The sequence below is a fragment of the Vidua macroura genome, chromosome 20, assembly GCF_024509145.1.
Source record: "Vidua macroura isolate BioBank_ID:100142 chromosome 20, ASM2450914v1, whole genome shotgun sequence".
Taxonomy (NCBI): domain Eukaryota; kingdom Metazoa; phylum Chordata; class Aves; order Passeriformes; family Viduidae; genus Vidua; species Vidua macroura.
Window position 1 is genome coordinate 11,361,013 of NC_071590.1, and position 22,625 is coordinate 11,383,637.

A 22,625-nucleotide genomic window follows, 5' to 3' on the forward strand; every position below is an offset into this window, starting at 1 on the left:
CCGCACTGTGCCACCCACAGCCGCACGGCGCCAAGCACAAGCACACGGTGCCACCCACAGCCGCACGGTGCCACCCACAGCCGCACGGCGCCAAGCACAGGCACATGGTGACACCCACAGCTGCACTGTGCCACCACAGCCGCACGGTGCCATCCACAGGCACACGGTGCCACTACAGCCACACAGCGCCACCCACAGCCACACTGTGCCACCACAGCCGCACGGCGCCAAGCACAAGCACACGGTGCCACCCACAGCCGCACGGTGCCATCCACAGCCGCACGGCGCCAAGCACAGGCACATGGTGACACCCACAGCCGCACTGTGCCACCACAGCCGCACGGTGCCATCCACAGCCGCACAGCGCCAAGCACAAGCACACGGTGCCATCCACAGCCGCACGGCGCCAAGCACAGGCACACGGTGCCGCCCACAGCCGCACTGTGCCATCCACAGCCGCACGGCGCCAAGCACAGGCACATGGTGACACCCACAGCCGCACTGTGCCACCACAGCCGCACGGTGCCATCCACAGGCACACGGCGCCACTACAGCCGCACGGTGCCGCCGCAGCACCGAGCGCCGAACACCCCGAGGTCTTCGCGGAGGAAACAGGCCTCTCTAACAGGCCAGGTTTTCCCACCCCTCCAAACGGAAGGGCTGGAAGGCTAAGGCCCAGCCCTGTGACCTGAGGCCGTTTCGTGGCTCTTTTCAGGCACAGTAACCTTGGTCCTGGTGCTGCAGTATGTGTGACCCCATGTGCTCTCCCAATAACCTGTGACAGAGCACAAAGATAGTGTGCAGTGCCCTTCGGTAACAGGGCTGGTGTGTGCATCATCCCTTTACCCGCCTCTTCCTGCCCATTTGCTGTCCCGTGAGCTTCCACTCTCTCTGCACGTTTAACTTTCACACCATTGGACTCTATCAGTTTCCACTTGCATTTCAGGAGACAAACACCGTCAGTTATCCCTGGATGTTTCTGCCATCTCCCGAGATGAAGGTGTTTGTGCTGGTCCTGGGTTCAGTGGTTCACTGAAGTCATGAAAAGCAGGGTTTAATGTTTTCTAATTGAGAGGGCTCAGCCTGTGGCTGCTCATTCAGCAAAAAAGGGCTTTGTCTTCTGTCCACAAACATCTCCCACAGCATTCCCAGCACCCAGCCAGCCCTTCCCACAGCAAACCTAAAACCATGTTGAACACCTGCACGTGGGGAACACGTGGGGGAATTCACCCCACGTTCTTTAGGGCAGAGCTTCACCTGAGGGAAAGGCACAGCTGCAGGCCAGAGGGGCGGAGTCGGGCTGAGAGGCAGTTTTGAGTGAGGGGAGCGTCAGCTGAGAGACAGCTGGAAGTGAGGTTGTGATTGGCTGGAGGAACCGCGGACAGTGTATGAGCAGGACGCTGATTGGCTGATAGAACGCATGGGCGCAGCTGAGCCAGCCAATGGGTGCCGTTCTGCTGTTGAGGTCTGTTAGGCCTTGGCTCGGCTGCAGCTGTGTCTGGTGGGTTGAGGGTGCGCTGCGCTTTCCGCGCTGGAGGGGCCTTCCTCAGCCTAAGGACGGCCGTGCCACTTTGCTCCCCACTGCTACACGGTCCTGGGCATTCGGGGGATAAGTTGTGATTGTGTAAGTATGGCCTTTTGCACATAGGAAGCCAAGGCCAGTGTGTCACTTCTCATGTTTCTGAAGGGTTGGAAGTGGCAGCAGAATGTTGCAATAGTCACAGGTCACCAACATGTCAAAAGACCGAGTCTTTAAGAGCTTGAGGTGATGTGGAACGTGTGGCATTAGAGTCCCTGGGTTGACGTAGTCTCTTCTAGGAGAGAAGACTACGTTCTAGGAACGTAATCTCTTCTAGGAGAGGAAAAGCTAATCATCTTTTCTTTTGTAGAGTTTGTCCAATGGCCTTGCTACTATTCAAGACACACCAGGTTCTGTGATCCTCATAGTCTCTTTCAGTCTTCTATTCTATGAAAGATGGCCAATTACCCTGAACAAAGAAATGAATGCTTTATCACTTAATTGCAAACATAACAAGAGAAAGAATCATCAGTCATGGAGGGAAATTGAGGCAGCTGCTGGGTTTGGCATCGTCCATGCACTGATTTCTCTCTCTGCCAGATACTGCAAAATCGCCCACAGTGGTATTCTGGAAAGAGAACATGCAGCAGGAGAGAAGGCTGTGAAAGAAACCTCTGCACAGCAAAGTAGCAAAAGAGCAGGAACTTGGGAATGTGAAATGCATACAAACTACTTTTGTTTCCTACTCAATGGCAAGCGTACTCCTGCCGTGTGGTTCTTCCTATGCTGCCTCTCTTACAGGAGACCTAGATAACACTAAGGAAAATCCTAGAAACCCTTGAAATCCCCCCTTTATAGGAGCAAAGATCTCTTGCCAATTTTTGCACAACTTCCTCTCTCCTGACATTTTTCTTTTTATTCTGCTGGATATCATTTCTTTGAAGAGCAGAGAGGGGGAAAAAACCTGAAACTGAAAGGCTCTGTTGCAGTAACTCCACCCCAAACAGCTGTTTGGCCAAAAAATTTTTAAAGGAGAAACAGCAGCATTGCCAGACAAGTATTGGGGTTTGATTTTCAGTGACAGTTCCACACACAGATTAATTTGCTAATCCTTAGAGAAACTCTGGGATCTCAGTTTCCTTCTTTCCCATATAAGTTTGGTTTACATTAACTGGTTCAGCAGGTGGCAGGGTTCCTCCACCCCACCCCTGGCTGGCCTCTGCCCCAGCACCCAGGCATGCTCCAGCCCAGGAGCAGAGGGAGCCTGTGGCACCCTGAGGAGGGAGGCATGGCATGAGAGGTCCCTCCAGGCTGCAGGGCCTCAGGGCTGGCTTGTGGTGAGCAGGAGGGTAGGGGCATGCTGCCATCCCCTTCACCTCTTGCGGGATGGTCATGGTAGTATTCGGCCCCCCAAACCCACCTAGGCCTCCCTGGGGCAGAGCTGCTTCCCTTGGACAAAAGCCACCAGCTCATGGGAGGTGTCTTTCCCCCATCTCCACCCAGGAGATCAGAAGTAGATGCTGGAGTATCAGAAAAAATCATTCACTAGTCTTTGCACAATGTATCATAATGTCATAGACAACAGCTGCCACAGATGTTTCTCAGAAATTGGTGTGGTTCATTTCCCATCTAAACAAGCCCCTTCTGTCCCCTATTTTTCTCTGGGAAAAATGAAAGAAGAAGAAAAAGGAAGCGCAGTAAGCCATTATTTAGATCTGGGAATAATGAATGTTTATCTGGATTTTGTAACACAAATTATGTAATGAAGCAGAGAAAAGGCTTTTGAACAAATATGTTAATGAGATGGCAGCTAAGGGAGAGGTTACAGAGCTGCCAATTCTGAATCAAATTTTGAACATGATTTTCTTTTGGATCTTTTTTCTTTTGTAGTCGTTAGCCTGCACAGCATTTGAATGGGCTTTAGAACACAAACTATATGGGAAACACCAATTCTAGGTCAAGAAAGACTGATCAGCAACATATACTGACTGAGAAAACCCCACTGACTCAAAATTCATAATGAGGGCTTTTATGTAGAAAGTTGTTGGGCATGGGGATTGTGCCGAAAGGACTGTTCATTCAGAGTCTTGAGAGCTTTTCCTGGAAAAATATCAGATGCTGCACTGGGAACTTAGTTGAAAGCTACTCCCGAAGCAGGACAGTGGACTGGCAGTAACTGGGAAGGACCAACTGGAGGGAAAATGGAGAGCAATGAAGGAGTGGTTTTCTCTGAATGCTGGTAATAACTCTTTCTATTTAAATTCTGAGTAAACCTTCCAGTGCATAGCATTACCATACAAGACCTCTTCTAGGCATCTTTTGAAGGCAAGAATCATGTAGAGGTAAGTTCTGAGCTGGTTATTTTTTAAATGTGATTTTCAAAAGCCCAAGTAGAAAACATTCTTTTTCTACTACATCCTAGAATATCTCAGGGTCAGTTGTTTTAATTTGTGTTTCTTATTGCCAAGTATGATTCGACTTACAGTCCTTGTTTAATTTTATTTTGTTAAAACTTTTGTACTGCTGGCTGTTGCATGGAGCTTGCAACATGAAAGAACTTTAAAAAGAATGTGAGGAGCTTTTGTCTCAAAAGAGAGTAGCAGTTATCTAGGTCAAATGGACTGTTTAGAACCAGCAAATTGTACTTGTGTGCTTGGGCAGCATTTGAATTAGAGGCAGAAAATATGTGTGTCTGTAATTAAATGAACCAGCTTCTGCCTGTAAATCCACCTTTTTACAGACCATTCCTATCTTCCAATAACTGGAGTAACTGGGATGATTGCCTTGTAGAGAGTGCAATATATCAGAAAAGCAGCTTCTCAGGAGAACTAAACTATTAAAAAATCTGTATTTTACAATTTTTCTACCTGGACTGACCCTGGAAATCCTACTTTCTAAGTGGGATTGTTTTTCAGTCCCTTTCTTTATGAAATAATACAGGTCAACCTTTCTTTACTAGTCTTCAGCGGTTCAGGTGCGGCTGTTCCTGCCACAGCTGTTCCTTGCCCAGCCATAACTAGCCCAGTCCCTTGAGCTGGCTCTAGTGCTCACTGAACACTTCACTGAACCTATTAAGCTCACAAACAGCTGAAAAATGTTCTGCTTTCTTTGTCAAGTTAAATCAAATGAACCCCAGAACCACCAGCTGAGAAACGTTGCAAAGGCCGGGGAAGGTTGGTGGCAGTGAGCCACAAGGTGGGCTTGGCTCTGTTACTCAAATACTTGATTTTTGATATGCTTCAAAATACCTGGGTTTATTAGGACAGCAGAACAGCAAATGGGAGAAATGCAACCAGGAAAAGGGATTTCAAGTACAAGAGACCTGATTCAGCTCCTGGTTCCACCTCACATCACCACCCATGCCTAAGCCTCTTGGTAACTCAAAAATTTGAGTTTCTTTGAAAACTGATTTGAAACTTACTACCAAAAAGAACAAGAACAGCACATTATTCAACATTAGGGTATCTAAGGATGCTACAGTCTTCTGCTTCTAAATTATGTCTGCAACCAAAACCTAGTTTTACCCACTGCTTTTAAAGCACTATCTAAACCTATTGCTCTCTACTATGTTCAGAGCCATACTGACTAGAGGAAAGGATTCCTTTTTCTTGAAGATGTGCAGTTAGTGCTCAATTACCATGAGCTGAATTTCAGGCCGTGGGACATTTTTGTTTGAATGCTCTTTGGATCACCTAAAACTCCTCCTGGATGTTTTGCAAGTGCTTAGGCTCTCTGCAGCTCCTTTCTACCCAGCTGTCAGACTGGTTCTGTAAAGCAAGCAGCCAAAACTTTTTCTGTCTTCTCCTTGACACAGTGAAAAGGAAGCTCATCATCAAATGATATGAAGGCAAGTCTGCAATAATTCCACACAATAAGGGAATATTGATTCCCTTTTCTTTATTGACAAAAAAAGGACTGAGGCATGAATTAGCTAATTTCATTGCCCATGGAGTCCCTTGGGCATTAATAACCCATTAATAACCCATTATAACTCTCCATTAATAACCCATGTCTCATCCCCAGGTACAGCAAGCAAGTCTCCTTTCACAAGATTAGTCCATCTAAATGGACTAATTTAGATATTTTTTGTCTTTCTCTTTATTTTCTTTTTTCTTCACTGCATCTTATTGAAACAAGAAGACAACAAATCATATTTGCACTGGTCTATCAGAGTTAACTTTAGAACAACTCATTTAGAGTGACCTATTTGCATTTTCTTATTTAAGTGCTTCTAGTCTTTTTTTTTTTTTTTTTTTTTTTTTACTAGGAACCATTTTTTTTCATTGGAGACAGGACACAGGAATTCAAGTTTTCGCCAATTCCCCACTTTCTGCTAGACTTTGCACTGGTGCGAAGTGTGTTTCCTCTGTGTTGGTAAGTTACCCAGAGGGACTGCTCCGAAAGGTTTGAAGATTTGGAATCTGTCCAGATCCGGTTGGCTACTGTTTTTCTCAGTGGGCATTCACTGCTTTTATAAATGAAAAGTAACATTGGAGTGTCTTGTTTTGAACTTCTGTCACTCAAGTTCCTCTGGTCAGCAGAGGACAAAGAGTGCAAGCTGTAGTCAGAGCTCCCTCATTGCTTGCTGTGGAGTCTGAAAATCGTTATTTCTGTGAGTAACTGCTTGGTAAGACTGTACTAAGAGACTGCAGGATCAAATTGTTGAGTTATCATTTATGCTGACTTCAATTTCAGGTGGCTGTTGCCACCTGAAGCAAAACCTAAAATATCAACAATTTGTTTGTCCTCTGTCTAGCTGTCCCTTTCTGCCCACTCAGTCGTGCTGCTCACCATCAGTAGGGCCGTCCCTTTGGATTCCAAGGCTGCGCTGTAGACAAAGTCACTGAAGTCAACAACATCAAAAATAACCTTTCAGGTTAACCTTCCTGGGTTATTTTTAACCCAGATCCAGAGACACAATGCCTCTCAAAATAATAGCAAAACACAGCCATGCATGCTTGCACAGACCTTTGTTTTGGGGAGATCCCCACTGTGGTTTTAACTCTCCATTTCCCTGAAAGAGCTCAGTCCTTCCCCACCACGGCGTGAATGAGCGAGGGACGATCCTCCCTTGGTGTCCCCAGCACCTCCCGAAAGTCCAGCTCCCGAAAGGGGCCGAGGCAGCACCCCGGTCCCTGCCCGCGATGAGAGTCTGTGCTTGCCGGCACCTTTCTGTGGGCTCTGTGAGCAGGGAGAACGTTCTTACAGCACGACCGGTGTGGTAGCTGATACACAGCCACTGAGCCGCTTTCCTTGGCACGGCGGTGGCCGTAAGGGAGGGGGTACGGGAGCGGCCCCGCGCCGTGTCCCGGCGGCGAGGGCGGGATGGAGCGGGGCCGGGGCGCCCCGGGAGGCTCGTGGAGGCTCGTTCGCTCCCGGTGCTCAGCCGCGCCGCTGCCCGGGGCGGCCCCCGCGGGGCGGGCGGGACGTGTCGCCCCCGGCCGGGTCCCTCCCGTCCCTCCCGCCCCGTACTTAAAGCCGCGGCGGCGGGCACTGCTCCCGCTGGCGCCCTGACCGTGTCACCCCGCAGAACATGGCCCCGACGTGCCTGCAGCCCCTGCTGAGGTACCGCTCCTTCGCCATCCTCTTCCTCACGCCGCTGCTGCTGCTGCCGCTGCCGCTCGCTGTGCCCACGCGGGTAAGTGCCTGCGGGGCCCCGGAGGGGACAGCCCGGCTCCGGCCCTGCTCCCGGTGGCTCCCACGCATCCAACCCACCGTGCCAATTAGATGCAATTCATTCTGGGCCAAGACAAACCCGTTTGGAGTTGTCCTGCATTATGTCGTAGCGATTGGAGTGGGCTGAGGGGCAGGAGTCCATCCCCCAGCTCTCTGCTGAGGGTCTGGTACTCCCAGCATGTTGCTTGGTGACATTCTCCATCCTGATGCAGTCAGCGTTGTGTTGTATGAATTGGACAGGATTTCAAATGCCATGTCCCCTGATTCATCCGTCTTCCTCAAGGGATGGCGATGGTGCCATTTGCGTTCAGTGGCATTACACCAGCATAAAATTGGAATAACCCAGGGAAGTTTGGGCTTTAATGCCTTGTAGCCTTCTTGACCAAGTGTGAAAGCTCAGTTTGCAGTATTTTAGCCTACTAGAGCTTTGGTGGCTATTCTAATGCCAAAACCAGCCTTTCTTCTGAGCAACTTGTATCGCTCGGTCTGTTTTAAAGTACAGGAAAATTTTATCTGTGTTTATAAACCAAATTGCCAACCCTTCTTGTTTACCTTTCTAAGTTATACCAGCCTGGCCTTTCAGTTGAATGGTGGTGCTTTATATAATGAGGAATTCATGACTGTTAAGCTCTACTTTGATCAAAACCAGGAAAGATAATTTCCAAAAATTTAAGTAGGTCTTCAGTTTGCCATTATTTGTAGGCATATTGTGTCATTAATCTAACCTAAGAAATGACAATATTTCACAATGGGAAAGCAATATTTCTGTCAGTGACTGCCTTTTCATCTCTCAGCCCGGAGGCAGGTCACTGTGTTTTGTGTCAACTGCACAGAAACACCAAAGAGACATTCTGTGACTGTTTCCATAAATCACAGATATATATAGGTATAAATACAAATATATATTTAATTCCAAATCTTTGGTTGTTTGAATTGGCCACAGTTGTTGGAGTTAAATTATAAGCATGGTTGTATTTTTGAACTTCACATGAATTATTTACTCTCTACTCTCTAAAACCAGAGTTTTGAATTTTATTCACTTACAGTTGTTTATCTGTCTTTCATACTAGCAACAGATAAACCACAGTCAGTTCTACCCCTGCATTACTGCAGTACAGCATGAATTGTATCATGAGCTGACCTTATATTTATAAAGGGAAGAGACTTCAATAGGATCTGCCTGATATCTTCTAGTCTGAAGAATTTTTCTTTTCAAAACTTGTGCTGTAATTAATCTGGAAACTTGAGAGGAAAAAATTCACATTACTTACAAAAGGTTTTTCTGGTTCTTAAACTTCTCAACAAAATTAACAAAAACACAGCCCTACTTACTAATATCACCTGATGTCAGTTTTTAAGTGTCACTGTCACACTATTTATTTCAGCAATAAAATCACATTTGTTGTATTAGAGTAAAATCCTATAAACACATGCCCTAAATAGGGGCAAATAGTGAACTACAGAACACCTATTTCAGCTTTCAAACAGTTCACTGTTAGCTAATGAATGCCTGCTTCTCCTGACAATTTTTAGAGTACAAACCACAGAAGGCTGGGATACAGAAATGCCTGGTTAACAGCCCAAAAAGACAGGTTACAACAATTCTAAACTAGGGAATCTCCTTAGCAGGCAGGGACAGTATGATTTGGGAAAGTAGTTTAATACCTCTAATGTGCTTAGTCACCAAAAAAAAAAACCAAAAAAAACCCACAAACCAAAAAACAAACAAATGAAAACCCACAGACAAAAAAAACCCAACAACATAAAAAAGAGTTTTACTTTAGGAGTTACTTTAAAAAGCAAAGAACTCTTAAATTATTCAGTGAAATATTTTCTGAGCTCAACTGTGTTACTGGACATACATCAAAGACTTGTGAATTTCAGGCAAGCTAATCATCCACACTGGGAAATTTGGCCATCCATTTAAAAAAATTAACTCTATTTGCTGTTCTTGGCTCCTTGATGTAAAATCTGGTGACCTCAACCACCAAGAGGTACTTGCACACAACAAACTGTGCACTTACCTAGTGGTGGAAGATTTGTTTTTATCAAGCATTTATTTTGTGTGGATGTGTTAAAGCAAGCACTATGGTCTTCTTGGTCAAAAAGATCTTTTTATACAAGTGACCTCAGAACATGATTTAAAAGCACAAGTTTAAGTCCTCATTTAGCATAACTTGTTAAGCTACAGACAGTGGAGTGTGTGAGCCACTTGTAAGAGCTACCAATGTGTTTCTTATCTTTAAAATCAGTTTCTAATGCTTAAATGTGTCTTCTATTATGTTGCAGGAGGCCAGATGTGCATATGTCATCATCATCATGGCTGTGTACTGGTGCACTGAAGTGATCCCCCTGGCTGTCACCTCCCTCATGCCAGTGGTATTTTTCCCTCTGCTTGGAGTTCAGACCTCTAAAAAAGTAAGGAACTTGTGCAATCCAGGTCTGATACAGAGAAATCCAGTGCTCTGGATTTGATCCCTCATCAATATTTAGCCAACAAGTCTGTATTAGTGTTCAGGATTCTTATATGGGAAGATGCTTAACTACATACACATTTGCCCAAACTGTTAAGGGTGGGAGGCTTGAGGTGGTAGAGGGGAGGGTCTGTTTTGGGCATGGATCCTGCTGGAGAGCATCCCACTAGTGCCAGCAGTTTGTGTGTTCCCAACTACAAAGAGAAAGAGAAAAGTAGAGCTGATAGTCTTCTGGGAGATCTCAAAATGCATGGGACAAACTTGTGAGAGGATAGCTGGCATGGTGCTGGCAGGTCTGCTGTGTCCTCCCCAAATTTCTGCCTGGGCTGTTTGTGCTGGAAGCACAAAGCACAGTCTGTGTTCAGATTCTGTAGCCCAGGTTCACTACTGCCCAACAAGCTGGTGAAGGCAGGTGTGGTTGCTCATGGTGCTGAGAAAGCCCTTTTGGAGCTCAATATTTCCAGCACCTTCCATACTTTGAGCCCCCAGCTGCATTTTAGGAAACTGGTGTCATTTTGCACACTGATGCACAAAGAGCTCCTGCACAGGCAAATCAGCAGTTACACAGGAGATCAAGAGCTCAGGAAACTGCAGGGAGCTCTCAGGCAGCAGCTGCCTCTTGTTCTAGTGTTGGTTGGGGCCTGGTCCAGTCCATGGATTTGAGAGGGTGGTAGGCAAATTGTACTAGTGAAGCAAGTATTTTGGCCTGACTTACCTTCTCTGTCTTTCAGGTGTGCTTGCAGTACCTAAACAACACAAACATGCTCTTCTTTGGAGGGCTGATTGTTGCAATTTCTGTTGAGCACTGGAATCTTCACAAAAGGATTGCACTGAGGGTCCTTCTGATTCTTGGGGTGAAACCTGCACTGTAAGAGTATTACATTGTTTTTTAATTACCTCTTGTTAGTTTAGCAAAGGCCTAGGGATGGTATTTAACACTCAGCAGAGAAAGGATCCTTCAAGAGCCAATTTAGCTGTACTTGCACAGAGTTTCCAGAAATGAAGTCTAGCAATAGGAGCAGTTTATTTGTACTTTATCCAAAACTAGCATCTGACTAAATTTTAGAGGCTTGCCATTGGGGACAAAATTATGACAGACTTAATTATGCCCTGGGATTCCTTCAGTGAACGTGGCAGAGCTGTCCTAGAAGGGAGTCTGGCCCTGCTCTGTACTAGTGGCTGCACACATCCCTGCCTAGGCTTTGCTCTCCAAATTGCAGTGACTACAAAGCCTAGCAGCATCTGTTCACTTTCTTCCTCTCTCCTCTGTGTCTTTCTCTCTTTTCAGCCTGATGCTGGGATTTATGATAGTCACTGCCTTCCTGTCAATGTGGATAAGCAACACAGCCACCACTGCCATGATGGTTCCCATTGTCCAGGCTGTCCTGGATCAATTGGACAGCACAGAGAATGATGTGACCACCATGGAACAAGCAACTGGGCAAACAAATACAGTGATTGAACTGGAGGAAAAGAGCATATCAGAGTCCACTGCAGTGCACGGTAAGGGCCTGCTCACCAATAAGCTGATGCTACTGAACTTGCTACACTCAGCTACACAGAGTGCTGTGTACCCTTTCCAATGATAGAGGATGGTAACCTGACTGAAATCCTGTAAATACATGACAATTAGGTTTTACAAAATAGCTTTCAATTTTGATGGCTGGTATTTTGTATGCTAGTGCTAGATCCCAGATGGGTTGTTTTGTTCTTTCCTTAGAGCTGGAGTCATCCAGTTTCCCTAGACTTAACCACCTGTTTAGGGAAGTGAAGAGCATATCCTGTGGGAAATAACCATCCAAACCCCCAGCATCCCACTTTCTAAATCTTGTGATTATCAGTGGGGATTCAGCTTCTAGGCCATGTAGGACTATTTGAAAAAATGATGTAAACACAATCTATTTTGGCTCTAGGGTAATAAATATCTCTTTGTTTACTAGATTGTATGTGGAGGTGGGGAGAAGAAGGAAGACTACTTTAAAAGCCACATGGAAAAGAGGAATTGGTGTAATTTGACTCACAGTAGACAAACTGTTCTTGTGTGTGATCTTACCCTGATGTTTGATTACTCAAGGTCCTCTGCCACTGATGTGATTCTACAATAGGTTTCACTTCATTTTAAATATGTGCACAAAGTCAGACCCTCTCATTTCACTGCTCTGCTGTGCTGTTACACAGGGCTGTCTTATTAAATATGATTAAAGATCAGATTCCAAGTGTAGTGAAGATAATAAGTGTGCAAAAAATACCCTTTGATATTGTTGAGTTGGCTGTAATTGCCATAAATTCTTTGTCCTGCTCCATTAGTCCAGTCAGACTTCAAGATCAGTGTTAACCTCAGAGAACAATGGACACAGCAGTAAAGTTTTGTGGTTATTGTAAATTGACATCATGCCAAGCAAGGATTTGGGTTTCAGTGGGGCTTTTTTTCTGCCTATATTCAAATCTGTTAAAGCTAGCTGGGTTCTCACTGTGGAATTGGAATGGTTCCAGTGACTACAATATTTGGCTGGTGGTAAGCCTCTCTGTGAAACAAGACATTACTGAAGAGGAGTTGTGGCACTGATGTGGCCAACAGCATCCTTGGATCATGTAAACCCAGTCCTTCAGCCTCTTTCTTCTGCTCCTCATGAACATTAGTCTGAAGTATTTAGGGGGATATCTGTGAGTTTTTAAATTAAAATAAATGGCACATACAAAATGGAAGCACTAAGCCTACAGACTCTATCCTGAACTCTCTGCCTTTCCAACCTTACCTGAGGCAAACAATTTTCTTTCTGTCTAGTTGTAATCAATGAACAAGTCACTGATGACCCCAAATCTTCTGAGGAAAAGAAAATGAAGAAGCGTATATGCAAGGGAATGACACTTTGTGTATGCTATGCTGCCAGCATTGGAGGAACTGCAACACTTACCGGAACAGGACCAAATGTGGTACTGAAAGGCCAGATGAATCAGTAAGTAATTTTTGCTTCTTCTTTTAGTTATGCTGTCATACTGTTTGTGTGACCAATCGACTGATCTTAGATGACAATTTCAGGAGTGAGCTTCAAGCAATTAGTTGAGGGACTGAGACTGAGAAATGTGTATGAAGTGTTGGGTCTCATTTTTTTGTGCTTCAGCATCTTTTAAAAGGAAGCTATGTGATGGAATTAAGGTCTTCTGAGAAGATTGGAAATACTTGTTGGCAATCGACACGCAAGTAGTTGATTATGAGATATTGGTTCTTCTGTGTCCTCTTTTTCAACTGAAATGCAGCACATCAGAAGAGGAACTGCAGTAAAGAAAGATGTAGATTAAGTACTCATAAGCACACTGAAGAGAGCTAGGAGGAACTTGGCCCCTCCTGTAACACCTGTTCCTCCATGCTGTAGCTGTGGAAACTGCAGTTGTGTTGTTCTGTCATTGCTAAACTGAGTTTGGGAACTGATCTACATGGAACCCAATCTACAGTGGAAATTTTTCCAACATTGCTTCCTTGTGTTGCAAGTACTTCAGCCTTAGCTGCTACATTATCTGTTGGTTTTAACACCCAGATGGAAGTTTGCTATGGATATTTTTCCTCCGATCATTATTGGCAAGCAAATAGAATAACAAAAATTGCCTTTCTTAAAACCCTATCTTCATTCTTTCAAGCCAACTAGCAACTTTTTCATCTTTTGAAGGCAGCAGAAGTACAGGTATTAATTTCAGGAAAGACATTTCTTGCTGTCTTACTAGAATGAGTTGGGAGGAAGAAAAAAATATCCTGTCTTGGGATAAATGAACAGGCATGTTAGAAGTGAAAGGTGTCTAGAATGTATGGGAGATCTTTCAGCCACACTTGTCTGACTGAGACCTACAGTATCAACATAAGCTCCTATATGCATCAAAGTAAAACAGAGGGGAAACTGACAATCACTTAAGTTCTTCTCTGAAATCAGGCTGCCTTCCCCCATGACTTAAATTAGGCTGTGGATGTTACCTGTGATTGCTTGTAACGGTTGTCCTAGATTTACATGCATAACTGTCACTAACACATATTATAGGGAGACTACATTACTAAATATTTTGACATTCATACAGAAAATCATTTCTTTACAGGTTATACCCCAACAATAATGATGTTGTGAACTTTGCTTCCTGGTTTGGATTTGCACTCCCAAACATGGTCCTGATGTTGGTGCTAGCTTGGCTTTGGTTACAGTGCTCCTTCATGGGACTCAAGTGAGTGTTTATCTACATGATATTGTGTAACCCCCTCAGTAAGTTAGTGTAGATCAGCTTACTGAGACATCTGGCTAAAACAAATGCACTGACAAGTTACTAATTTTGTAGCAGAGAGCAGGTCCATTTCACAGAAATGTTGAGGTCTGGAAACCTTTTGTGTTCATGGGAGGTATATTAAGGCAAAAGCCATATACATTCTTAATCTTCAGACAGAATTGCCTTTTTATTTTTCAATCTCTCGCCTGTGAATTTCAGCCCTAGGAGAACTGGCACAGCTGCTTTGCAGCCATTAATTCAAACCTGACTTTTTCACCCTGGGTTACTCCAAATTGCCATCCTTTGATAGACCACATTCTTCTGTGAGAACTGGTGTGTCCCCACAAAATACTTTGGCACTTTGTTGTAGTTTCTTTATTTATGGCTTCTGCTTTGGTCTGTGTCTGTCCCCAAGAGGGGCAACTTCAGAGTGATAAGGATGTTAGATCCCTCTAATATGTTCGTACTTACAGTATTTTTTTCTCCGTTTTTTTCAAAGCTTTAGAAAAAGCTGGGGCTTTGGGACAGAGAAAACTGCCAAAGAAAAAGCTGCATACAGTGTGCTGAAGGCAGAAATGAAGAAGTTAGGCCCTATGTCTTACGCTGAATTAAATGTCCTCCTCTTGTTTGTATTGCTGGTGCTCTTGTGGTTTTCCAGAAACCCAGGCTTTGTAAAAGGCTGGGCCGCCAGGCTCTTCCCAGGAGGAGAAAAGTAAGTTTTTAGGGGCTTTTCCCATTTTTTACACTCTTGGTTATTAATCAGATTCCCTTCCTCATACATTCCATTTTGAATGTGGGGTCATTAAGTCCAACTTTACCTGACTTCACATGTTTGCTGGGCTTGATGCAATGGCTTGTACATGACACAACCAATCATCTATGATTTGACAGTTTGTACTGCAGTAAAAAGGCTGGAGACTGAGACATGGAGCAAGCTGAACTTCCTAAAAGAAGAGAAAATTCTGTAATGTTGGTCTCAGTCACACTGACATACACCTTGGTATTTTGTTTGTATGAGCTCCAGTCAGTTGCAGTGACATTTGAATATTTGGTAATATCACCTTTAACCAATACCTTAGAACTCACTGGAAAATTGATTTTATGCTTTGAATGGCTTCTTTCCATAGTGTTCGTGCATGGCATGTCAGGACCATAAAATACACGTTGGGACTATGATTCAGGCCATTTCTTTAGATGTCTGTCTTTGAGATACAACTGTTGAATCTTGGCTTCAGCACAGAGAAGGAACCCTGCTCCAGGAGGGATGAGTTGTCATCCAGAAATCTATTTATTAATGTGTATTGTAGCTTGTTTCTTTTATTATTATAAATTATTGCAGGTCTGAGAGACTTCAGACATCATCTAATGACCCATTTTACTCAAGCCCAAAATGGGATGGCAAAGATCAGTGACTAGAATGCTGGAAGGCAGCCCTTTTCTAGGAGAAAGATGTCCATTTTCTAACCTGTATTCTCTTGTCTTCATTAGGTATATCACTGATTCTGTTCCTGCTGTGTTTATTGCCCTGTTACTGTTTATCCTTCCTGCTCATAAGCCCAGATGCGTAGCCTGGAATCCAAGCATGTCTGACCCTGAACAGACTGAAGAAGGTATTTAAAAGAGGGACTGTAGTACTGTGAAACATCTAACCCACTCAGCTAACAAGGCAGAAACATGCACTGGATTTGCATGTAGTTCTTTAGAGCATCTCATCTACCTCCCTTGTTGGGCAGGGCTGGGGCACAGTCCATGTTCACGTGTGTTACCCTCACCCTGTGCAGGTTTCTCAGTATTGTGCATCTGCCCACTGGTATCTTACAGAACAGAAGACAAAGTGTCTTCGCTCTCCTAAAACATGTTCTACTTTTCATTTCTCACTTCAGATAAAAAAAAGCCATTTTTATCAGCCCCGCTGCTAGACTGGAATGTGGTTCAAAGGAAGATGCCCTGGAGCATTGTGCTGCTGCTGGGAGGAGGTTTTGCTTTGGCTGATGCAAGCGCAGTATGTCCTAACATCTGTTTTTCTCTGACTCAAAGGCGAACTTTCCTGGTTTGTTATCTAGTCCTGTATTACTGGGCATGCACCCAAAGCCAAACCCAGTAGCAAAGTTCAGATCTGAAGGGAGATCTAAATTAGCAAAAACCAAGGAGAGGTAAATGCTTGTGAGTCTTCTCCAGGAATTTTTGTTCTCTGACCAAGTTTCTTTAATTTATCTTACCTTTTGGAGACTCCCAAGTAGGTTGGGATCTTTGCTGTCTGGACAGTCCAGAAAAGCATCCTTTCTTACTTCTGTAATCATCTCAATCCCAGCCATGGCTAGAAAAGTAGAAGTATAGATAGCACTTGTCAGATTTTCAGAACCATTTGAGGTTTGTTTGAAGGTTATATATCTTCAGACTTAAAGCAAAACCACTGCTGAAGTGGTTAGAAAGAAAATCCTGGATTGATGCTGTGTTCATAAATTCACAGAAAAGGCAGCTAAATTCCCAGAACAAGAAGGAATCTTGAGGTGAACCATATTGTTTCTTTCATCACTGCTGAGATGCATCTAAATCAAAGCAAGCATTAGCTATCAGTAGTGCTGTACTTTGGGGAAAGTCATGTTCACATCTAAGTTTTGTGGCTAATTAGGTTTAAACCATGGGACAAGTTAAAGCTCTGGGCCTGACATTCATTTACATACATCACACATAGATTATTAAAGCTTCAGAGCATTAAAAACAATCAAGTCAGAGATTTTGTAACCTGTTTGTATCAACTACTGCCTGTGTTCCTACAATAGAGCATTCATACAGAATCATAACCTTCAGAAACCTTAGAAAAATGTGCCAAGAAGCTTCTGGGCCATACATTAAGTATTTGCAATGGCCTCAGAAAAACTTTCTTGTTCAGCAAGAAAACCATAATTTTGTAACCTGTGTGTGAGAAAGTATCTGGTTTCCAGAAAAATCAGAGAAGTGGGATTCAGTGTTATGTCTAGTTGGCAAGGAATTTTTTTTTTTTTTTTTAGTTTTTGTAACAGATAATTGCACTTTCCTGGATGGTGTTTGTATAATTCAGGACTCCTTTAGTATTATTTGACAGGAATGTTGCCCATAACATGGCTTCCCTGTTTGTGAGTCAGGGGTTCTAAACCTCACTGAAACCCACTTTTTTCTTGCAGAACTCTGGGCTCTCAGCTTGGATGGGTCTTCAGATGACTCCACTGGGATCTATCCCACCATGGGCCATTGCAACAGTGATCGCCCTTATTACAGCTGTCTTCACTGAATGCACCAGTAACGTGGCCACAGCTACCCTCTTCCTGCCTGTCTTTTCATCCTTGGTAAGATTGCTTCTGTCCTGTTACCCTGTCAACTGGAGAATCAGAGTTAAACGGGGTGACAAAGTAATACTATAATTATTGTCTTGGATGTTGCTCCAGTGTACTTAAAAGGAAGCCAGGTCATGTCTTCTGTAAGGTGTGTGCCTTCCCCCTGGAGAAAGTGAAGTGACAGTCACTTTTTCAATACAGATCAGCAAACATCAGTTACTTCTGGTCATTTTGAACCATCAACTTAGAACTGGAAAAACACACACACACAAAACCCAAACAAAAAAAAAATTCCAGCACTTTCTGATGATGCCTTTGAATTATTCATCTTGATATTTTGTGCTAAAATACTCAAAGTGGTAGACCTAATTATTAGAAATGTGTCATTTCTCATAGGAACCCAGAACAATTTTAAAACTTAGGTAGGAAAACCTGGTAAGTTTTGCTGCCTTTTCTGAGCAGAATCAAAACTGTGGCATAAAGAGAAAAAATAGGTTACTTTGGTCTTTAATTAGAAAAGGACAAACACTTTATTTTAGACTATTTCATCAAAGCAAAATTACCCCAATCAAGGTACTGAGCTATTAATGACTTAAATTGGCACTTAAGTTTTGAGTGCCACAGAGTTTATGTAAAGTCTAAGAGTGTCACTCCACGTGCCTAGTAATTATAATTCCCATTCCTGGAAAAAGGGTGGTCCAAGGTCAAAGAAAAGATTGTTGGATATATTTGACCAGAAATCTAAAGTATACCATAGAGCAAAACAAACAACATGAAAGCATCAAGCCTTGTTTTTAAGTATCATTGGGCAGGAAACAACAGCAAGTTATCTTTGAGCACATGTGGATTTCAGAATAAAATGTTTTTGAATTATTTTGGTGATGTAATACAAGGAAACAAAATAAGCCCATGCATCTCATTGATCTGGGGTAGATTGATCCTTTATGCTTTTCTTTTCAAACACCCCCAGAGTGATATTCTCTCCATTTCATTGCAGGCTGAATCTGTCAAGATCCACCCTTTGTATATTATGCTGCCTGCTACTCTCAGTGCTTCATTTGCCTTCATGCTACCTGTTGCAACACCACCAAATGCCATAGTGTTTTCTTATGGCCACATCCATGTTTTGGATATGGTAAGACAATTGCCTTTTCTCTTATCTGAAATTCTCCATTGCTTTCTTCCTGAAATATGGTGAGAGGCTTTGGCAGAAATACAGGTTGGCCCAAGTGAAATGAAAAACTGACAAGTCATAAGTCTCTGAAATCTGAAGGGTTTAAGTCCAGGCATGCCCTGCAGTGTTCTGGGGCTTTGGAGAGTGTCTAAAGCCTTGTCTCCACTGGAGCTGAAAGCAGAAGGTAGCAATCAGTAGCCCTTGGCTCTGGTCCTCTGATTTTCTGCCAGACCACACAGGGCAGGTTCTGGGCAGAACACACAAACATTACTGGTTTTCTAACTGGGTACTTGAAGAGGGCATAAGCTGTTCTCTAACTAATAAGAATGACTTGTTAAACATGCCTTAAAGCTCCTTGACTGGTTGTATACATAGCAAAGCGCTCAAAGACTTTGCACAGTGTGTTCCCTGGTATCTCCACCTAAGCAAGAGATGAAGGCAGTGGATAAAATGGCTATTTCTGTGATTTATTTTACCATCTTTCTTGTGTATGTACAAGTAGGTCTTGCTGGAGTTTGCTGTGCTGGTGTTTGGGTGTTGCTGGTTTGGACTTGCTGTGCTGATGTTTGGTTATTGTTGTTGGTTTGGATTTTTTTCCTCACAGGTTAGAGCTGGAATAGTGATGAACATGATTGGAGTCTGCTGTGTCACACTGGCCATCAACACATGGGGAAGACCTATGTTTGAGCTGGACACATTCCCAACCTGGGCAAACAGCACAAGAAACCAGTGAGCTGTGAAGAATTTGTATGTTGAACAAGGAAAGTACCCTTAGTACTCCCTATTGCCTAAAGTCCTGTATAAAGTCTCATCACCACTTCAGATCCAGTGTTGGGTGTTTGCTGCCTTCCAGCAATCACACATCAGTTCAGATTTGAACCAACCCAATCTTACTCCAGTTGTGCTGGAGCCAAAAGCGTTTGCAATTATACAACCTCTGTCAGAATCATAAGTACGTTTGAGTGATCCGTTGTGCCTCCAATCAAGGTCAAGAATTAGGATTTATCAAACTTTCAATAAAGAGAGGGGAGGCTGTTGCATCAAATGGTTTGAACTGTTATATCACTGGTATCCATTTGTAAATCATTAGCATTGAATATTGCACTCAGGCAGCTGTGGAACATTCCTTACCTATTCCTTATATCTACAAGTCAGCAACTGTACAGAGGAATCCCTGTTGTCACTTGTCTAGTGAAGAAGGGGTACATGATGTTGTGCTATGTTATACTTTAGTTGGGCCTCAGCCGTGTGGTGGGATCCTTCCAAGTCAACATCCAACACACTTTCTCTTGCCTTGTTTTCACTCCCAAGTCTCACTGCATTTAGACACCCTTATTGAGGGTTGAGATAACCTAATTCCATGATGTTCATGATTCAGCTGATACCTCAGACAATGATGCCCTAAGGCTGGCACTGTGGCAATTAGAGGGCAGGGAGCCTTTCCCTCAGTCACAGGTGTGATTTCACATACCAGCTAGTGTTTTCCGAGTGCCAGCCTGGAGATGACCAGTGGCCCATGGGACTTGACATCTATTGCAGAAGTTCCTGAATTAGCCCCTGATGTACCTTATTAATTAACTCTGGAATTTTCGAGTGAAGTCAAGATGTGAGGAAGGCTCTAACTGATGACCTGGGAAAAATGTAGAGGCCCAGATTTTAGTGCTTTTGCTGGCTGACAGCAGTGGGAGTTGTCTTGTGTACTTTGGAATCCATGCATTGTGAGAAAAGTAGTTTGTAACCTAATTATGCCATTTCTGTTGCAGTAGTCTACAGAATGATTGGTTGGGCTGGGTGTATTTTGTCAGTGGTACATGGATACTTTTCCTTCAGCCCTGGGGATGGAGGTGGGTGGGAGGTAAAGCAGTGTCTTACAGTGGGAAGATCTGTGGGTATGACCTGGGATTTGCTTCCAGATTTGCCACGTATCCCTGTGCAAGTCAGTTCACCTCTTTGTGCTTATTTCCCCTCCTAAAGAAGATGTTATGGAACCTATCTACCTCACCAAGGTGTTGTGAGGACATAAGGGTCAAATTCTGCAGCCACAGTGATTTCCCACCTCATGATAATGGGTACAAGGTGTTAAGTTACAGAATCATAGAATTCTATGTAGAAGATCTGGCATATAGCATAGCATTGTGTTTAGGATATTCAGTCGTTCTGTTATTAATGTGAATTTTCTTTATGAACTGGAAAAATACATTTTTATCTAGAAGTGGGGGAAATATTTATCCACGAAATGACCAGATGTTTTTTGAGGAGAAAACTGCTTTAAGAATTGATTTTCGTGCCTTTATCTTTTATGCTCTTTCATGGTGCTAAGCACCATAAACTGTCCGCTGAATGTTGTTCCCAAGTGCCACCAATGGCTCCCTGATTCCCACTGGCTGCATGTGGTGCAGCCTCACACTTCTTCCAGGGAATGGTGGAGCATGTGGATAAACACTCTTTCACTTGCAGAGTCTATCTAAGGAAGAGGCCAGTTCTAGTGCCAAGAATTGGCAGATGAGATTTTGCTCACAGATATTTGTCACCACCTGAAACTTATCACAGTATTTTTTTTAAGAAAGTGAAACCAGGAACAGTTGAGCACGTTCTGTCCTTTGGCAGTCACCACTTAATGCTGATTTGTATCTCTAGGTATCTAAAGGCATTTGAGAAAGAAAGAGACTTTCTCTGCTTTCTGATGGACTTCACAGTGTGAGAACATGTTATTTTTGCCAGATACATGGTGCTTGCTCTGCTCTGCCTGACAAGTAAGATACAGGCTGCATGGGTAGATGATACTGAGCTTGGCTATCTTAGTTCATGCAGACTGAAACTCCTCTAAAACCAATTCCAGCTAAAAGCTGTAGGACAGACAATTCACTGTCCTGTTTGCAGAAAAGAATGTTCTGAAAGTTTCTTGAATGGGAGAGATTGCCCTCACCTCAGCTAGTGAAGAGCTTCACTTTGTTGCTGGACAAGAAGGAAGCAAATGCTATTTTCATCAATAGTCACACAGGGTGATTCATGGTCAGGAGTGCTGGGCCATGGAAGTGTGCATGTGGGGTAATAAAGAGTGTTGAGTTTATTGTTACTGTGAAGTATTTGATGTGTCATCTCTCTGTACTGTTAATAGCAGTTTCTTTTTGAGAGACTTCTATGATATCCTGTGATTGATTCATATTTAATTTAAATGGGTGAGTTGCATAATTAGATCCTGGCAAATAAAAACTTTCTAGAACTGTCTCCCCTCCTGTGTAACATAGTGGACCACTTGTTTCTGCATTAGCTTCCACTGTAGCACACTGTTGCCCCAGCCTCAGTAGGATCCAGGAAGGTAGATGCTGTAGTGAATAATGCAAATCAGAGATTTGGACACCACTTTTAAGTGTCTTCAGAACTGAATATCAGTGGTTTCTTTCATCAGCTACGTGATAACTCAAGTTTGGATCTCTGAAGATGTTCAGGTGGGACCAAATCAGGTGGCATACCCTACAAACTGTCTCATTCATTTCAGAGTAAAGGATTATAAGAATCTAAGAAACACAACCAGTTTTTAAGAATTAATGTTGTACAAACTTTCCAATATAACAGGCATAAATGGGCTGTTCTTCAGCAGCAAGCATGCATGGTGTCCTGTTCCGGTGTCCTGTTCCAGTGCCCTGAGTAAATACACGTTGCTTGCAGTGGACAATGCAAGGACAATTGCTTTGTGACTAGATCTGGTTTACAGCCCCTTCAGACAAGTATCATAGAAACTTACCAGACATGGCATTTGTTTTGTTGCTCATCAAAGGAATATTGTTTTAGATGCAGAAGTTGTGATGGTCCTAAGGTAGTGGCATAAAAGAATCCGTTTGCCCCTCATTTTAAAACACACACTCCCAGCACCCACAGAAGACATGGGAGGATCCTCAGTGTGGGCTTTGTCAGGGCGGGTTATTCAGCCACCCCGAATGAGCAAACAATTCCCATTTTACCATATGAGGGCAGAGTGTGATTCCTTGTGGTCAGTGAGTCTGTCAGCTGGCCAGCTGGCAGCACAGCTGGCAGTGCCGCCTCTAAGGAGCTAAATTAATGCTTTGTTATTTTCTGCCCACTCTCTATGGATCCTTGGCTTTTCCTTTCTTCTCTCAAAATACCAATTTACCAAAATATCAAGTTGCTAATGCTGTTTCTGCAAATACTGAGTGTCCCAAACCTGCAGCATTGTGATCTGGGCTGCTGTTGCACAGGGTTCC

The 22,625-nt window shown here is 43.6% G+C and overlaps 1 protein-coding gene across 5 annotated transcripts; it reads left to right on the forward strand.

Moving 5' to 3' along the window:
* Positions 1-1,536: 1,536 nt before the first annotated feature.
* Positions 1,537-21,630, forward strand: SLC13A5 (solute carrier family 13 member 5). 5 transcript variants are annotated; one of them, XM_053995722.1, is made up of 13 exons: positions 1,538-1,624; positions 3,800-3,861; positions 9,485-9,613; positions 10,401-10,537; positions 10,958-11,172; positions 12,455-12,626; positions 13,753-13,875; positions 14,414-14,626; positions 15,403-15,524; positions 15,798-15,916; positions 17,079-17,240; positions 18,226-18,363; positions 19,007-21,630. In XM_053995722.1, exons 3-13 carry the CDS (start codon positions 9,515-9,517, stop codon positions 19,133-19,135), a joined length of 1,629 nt encoding a protein of 542 aa, XP_053851697.1. In that variant the 5' UTR covers positions 1,538-1,624; positions 3,800-3,861; positions 9,485-9,514; the 3' UTR covers positions 19,136-21,630. The 5 variants fall into 5 exon arrangements, with proteins under 5 accessions (XP_053851698.1, XP_053851697.1, XP_053851695.1 ...); XM_053995719.1 differs by lacking the exons at positions 1,538-1,624; positions 3,800-3,861 and adding exons at positions 5,800-5,893; positions 7,050-7,157; XM_053995724.1 differs by lacking the exons at positions 1,538-1,624; positions 3,800-3,861 and adding exons at positions 6,553-6,669; positions 7,050-7,157.
* The last annotated feature ends 995 nt before the right edge of the window (positions 21,631-22,625 follow it).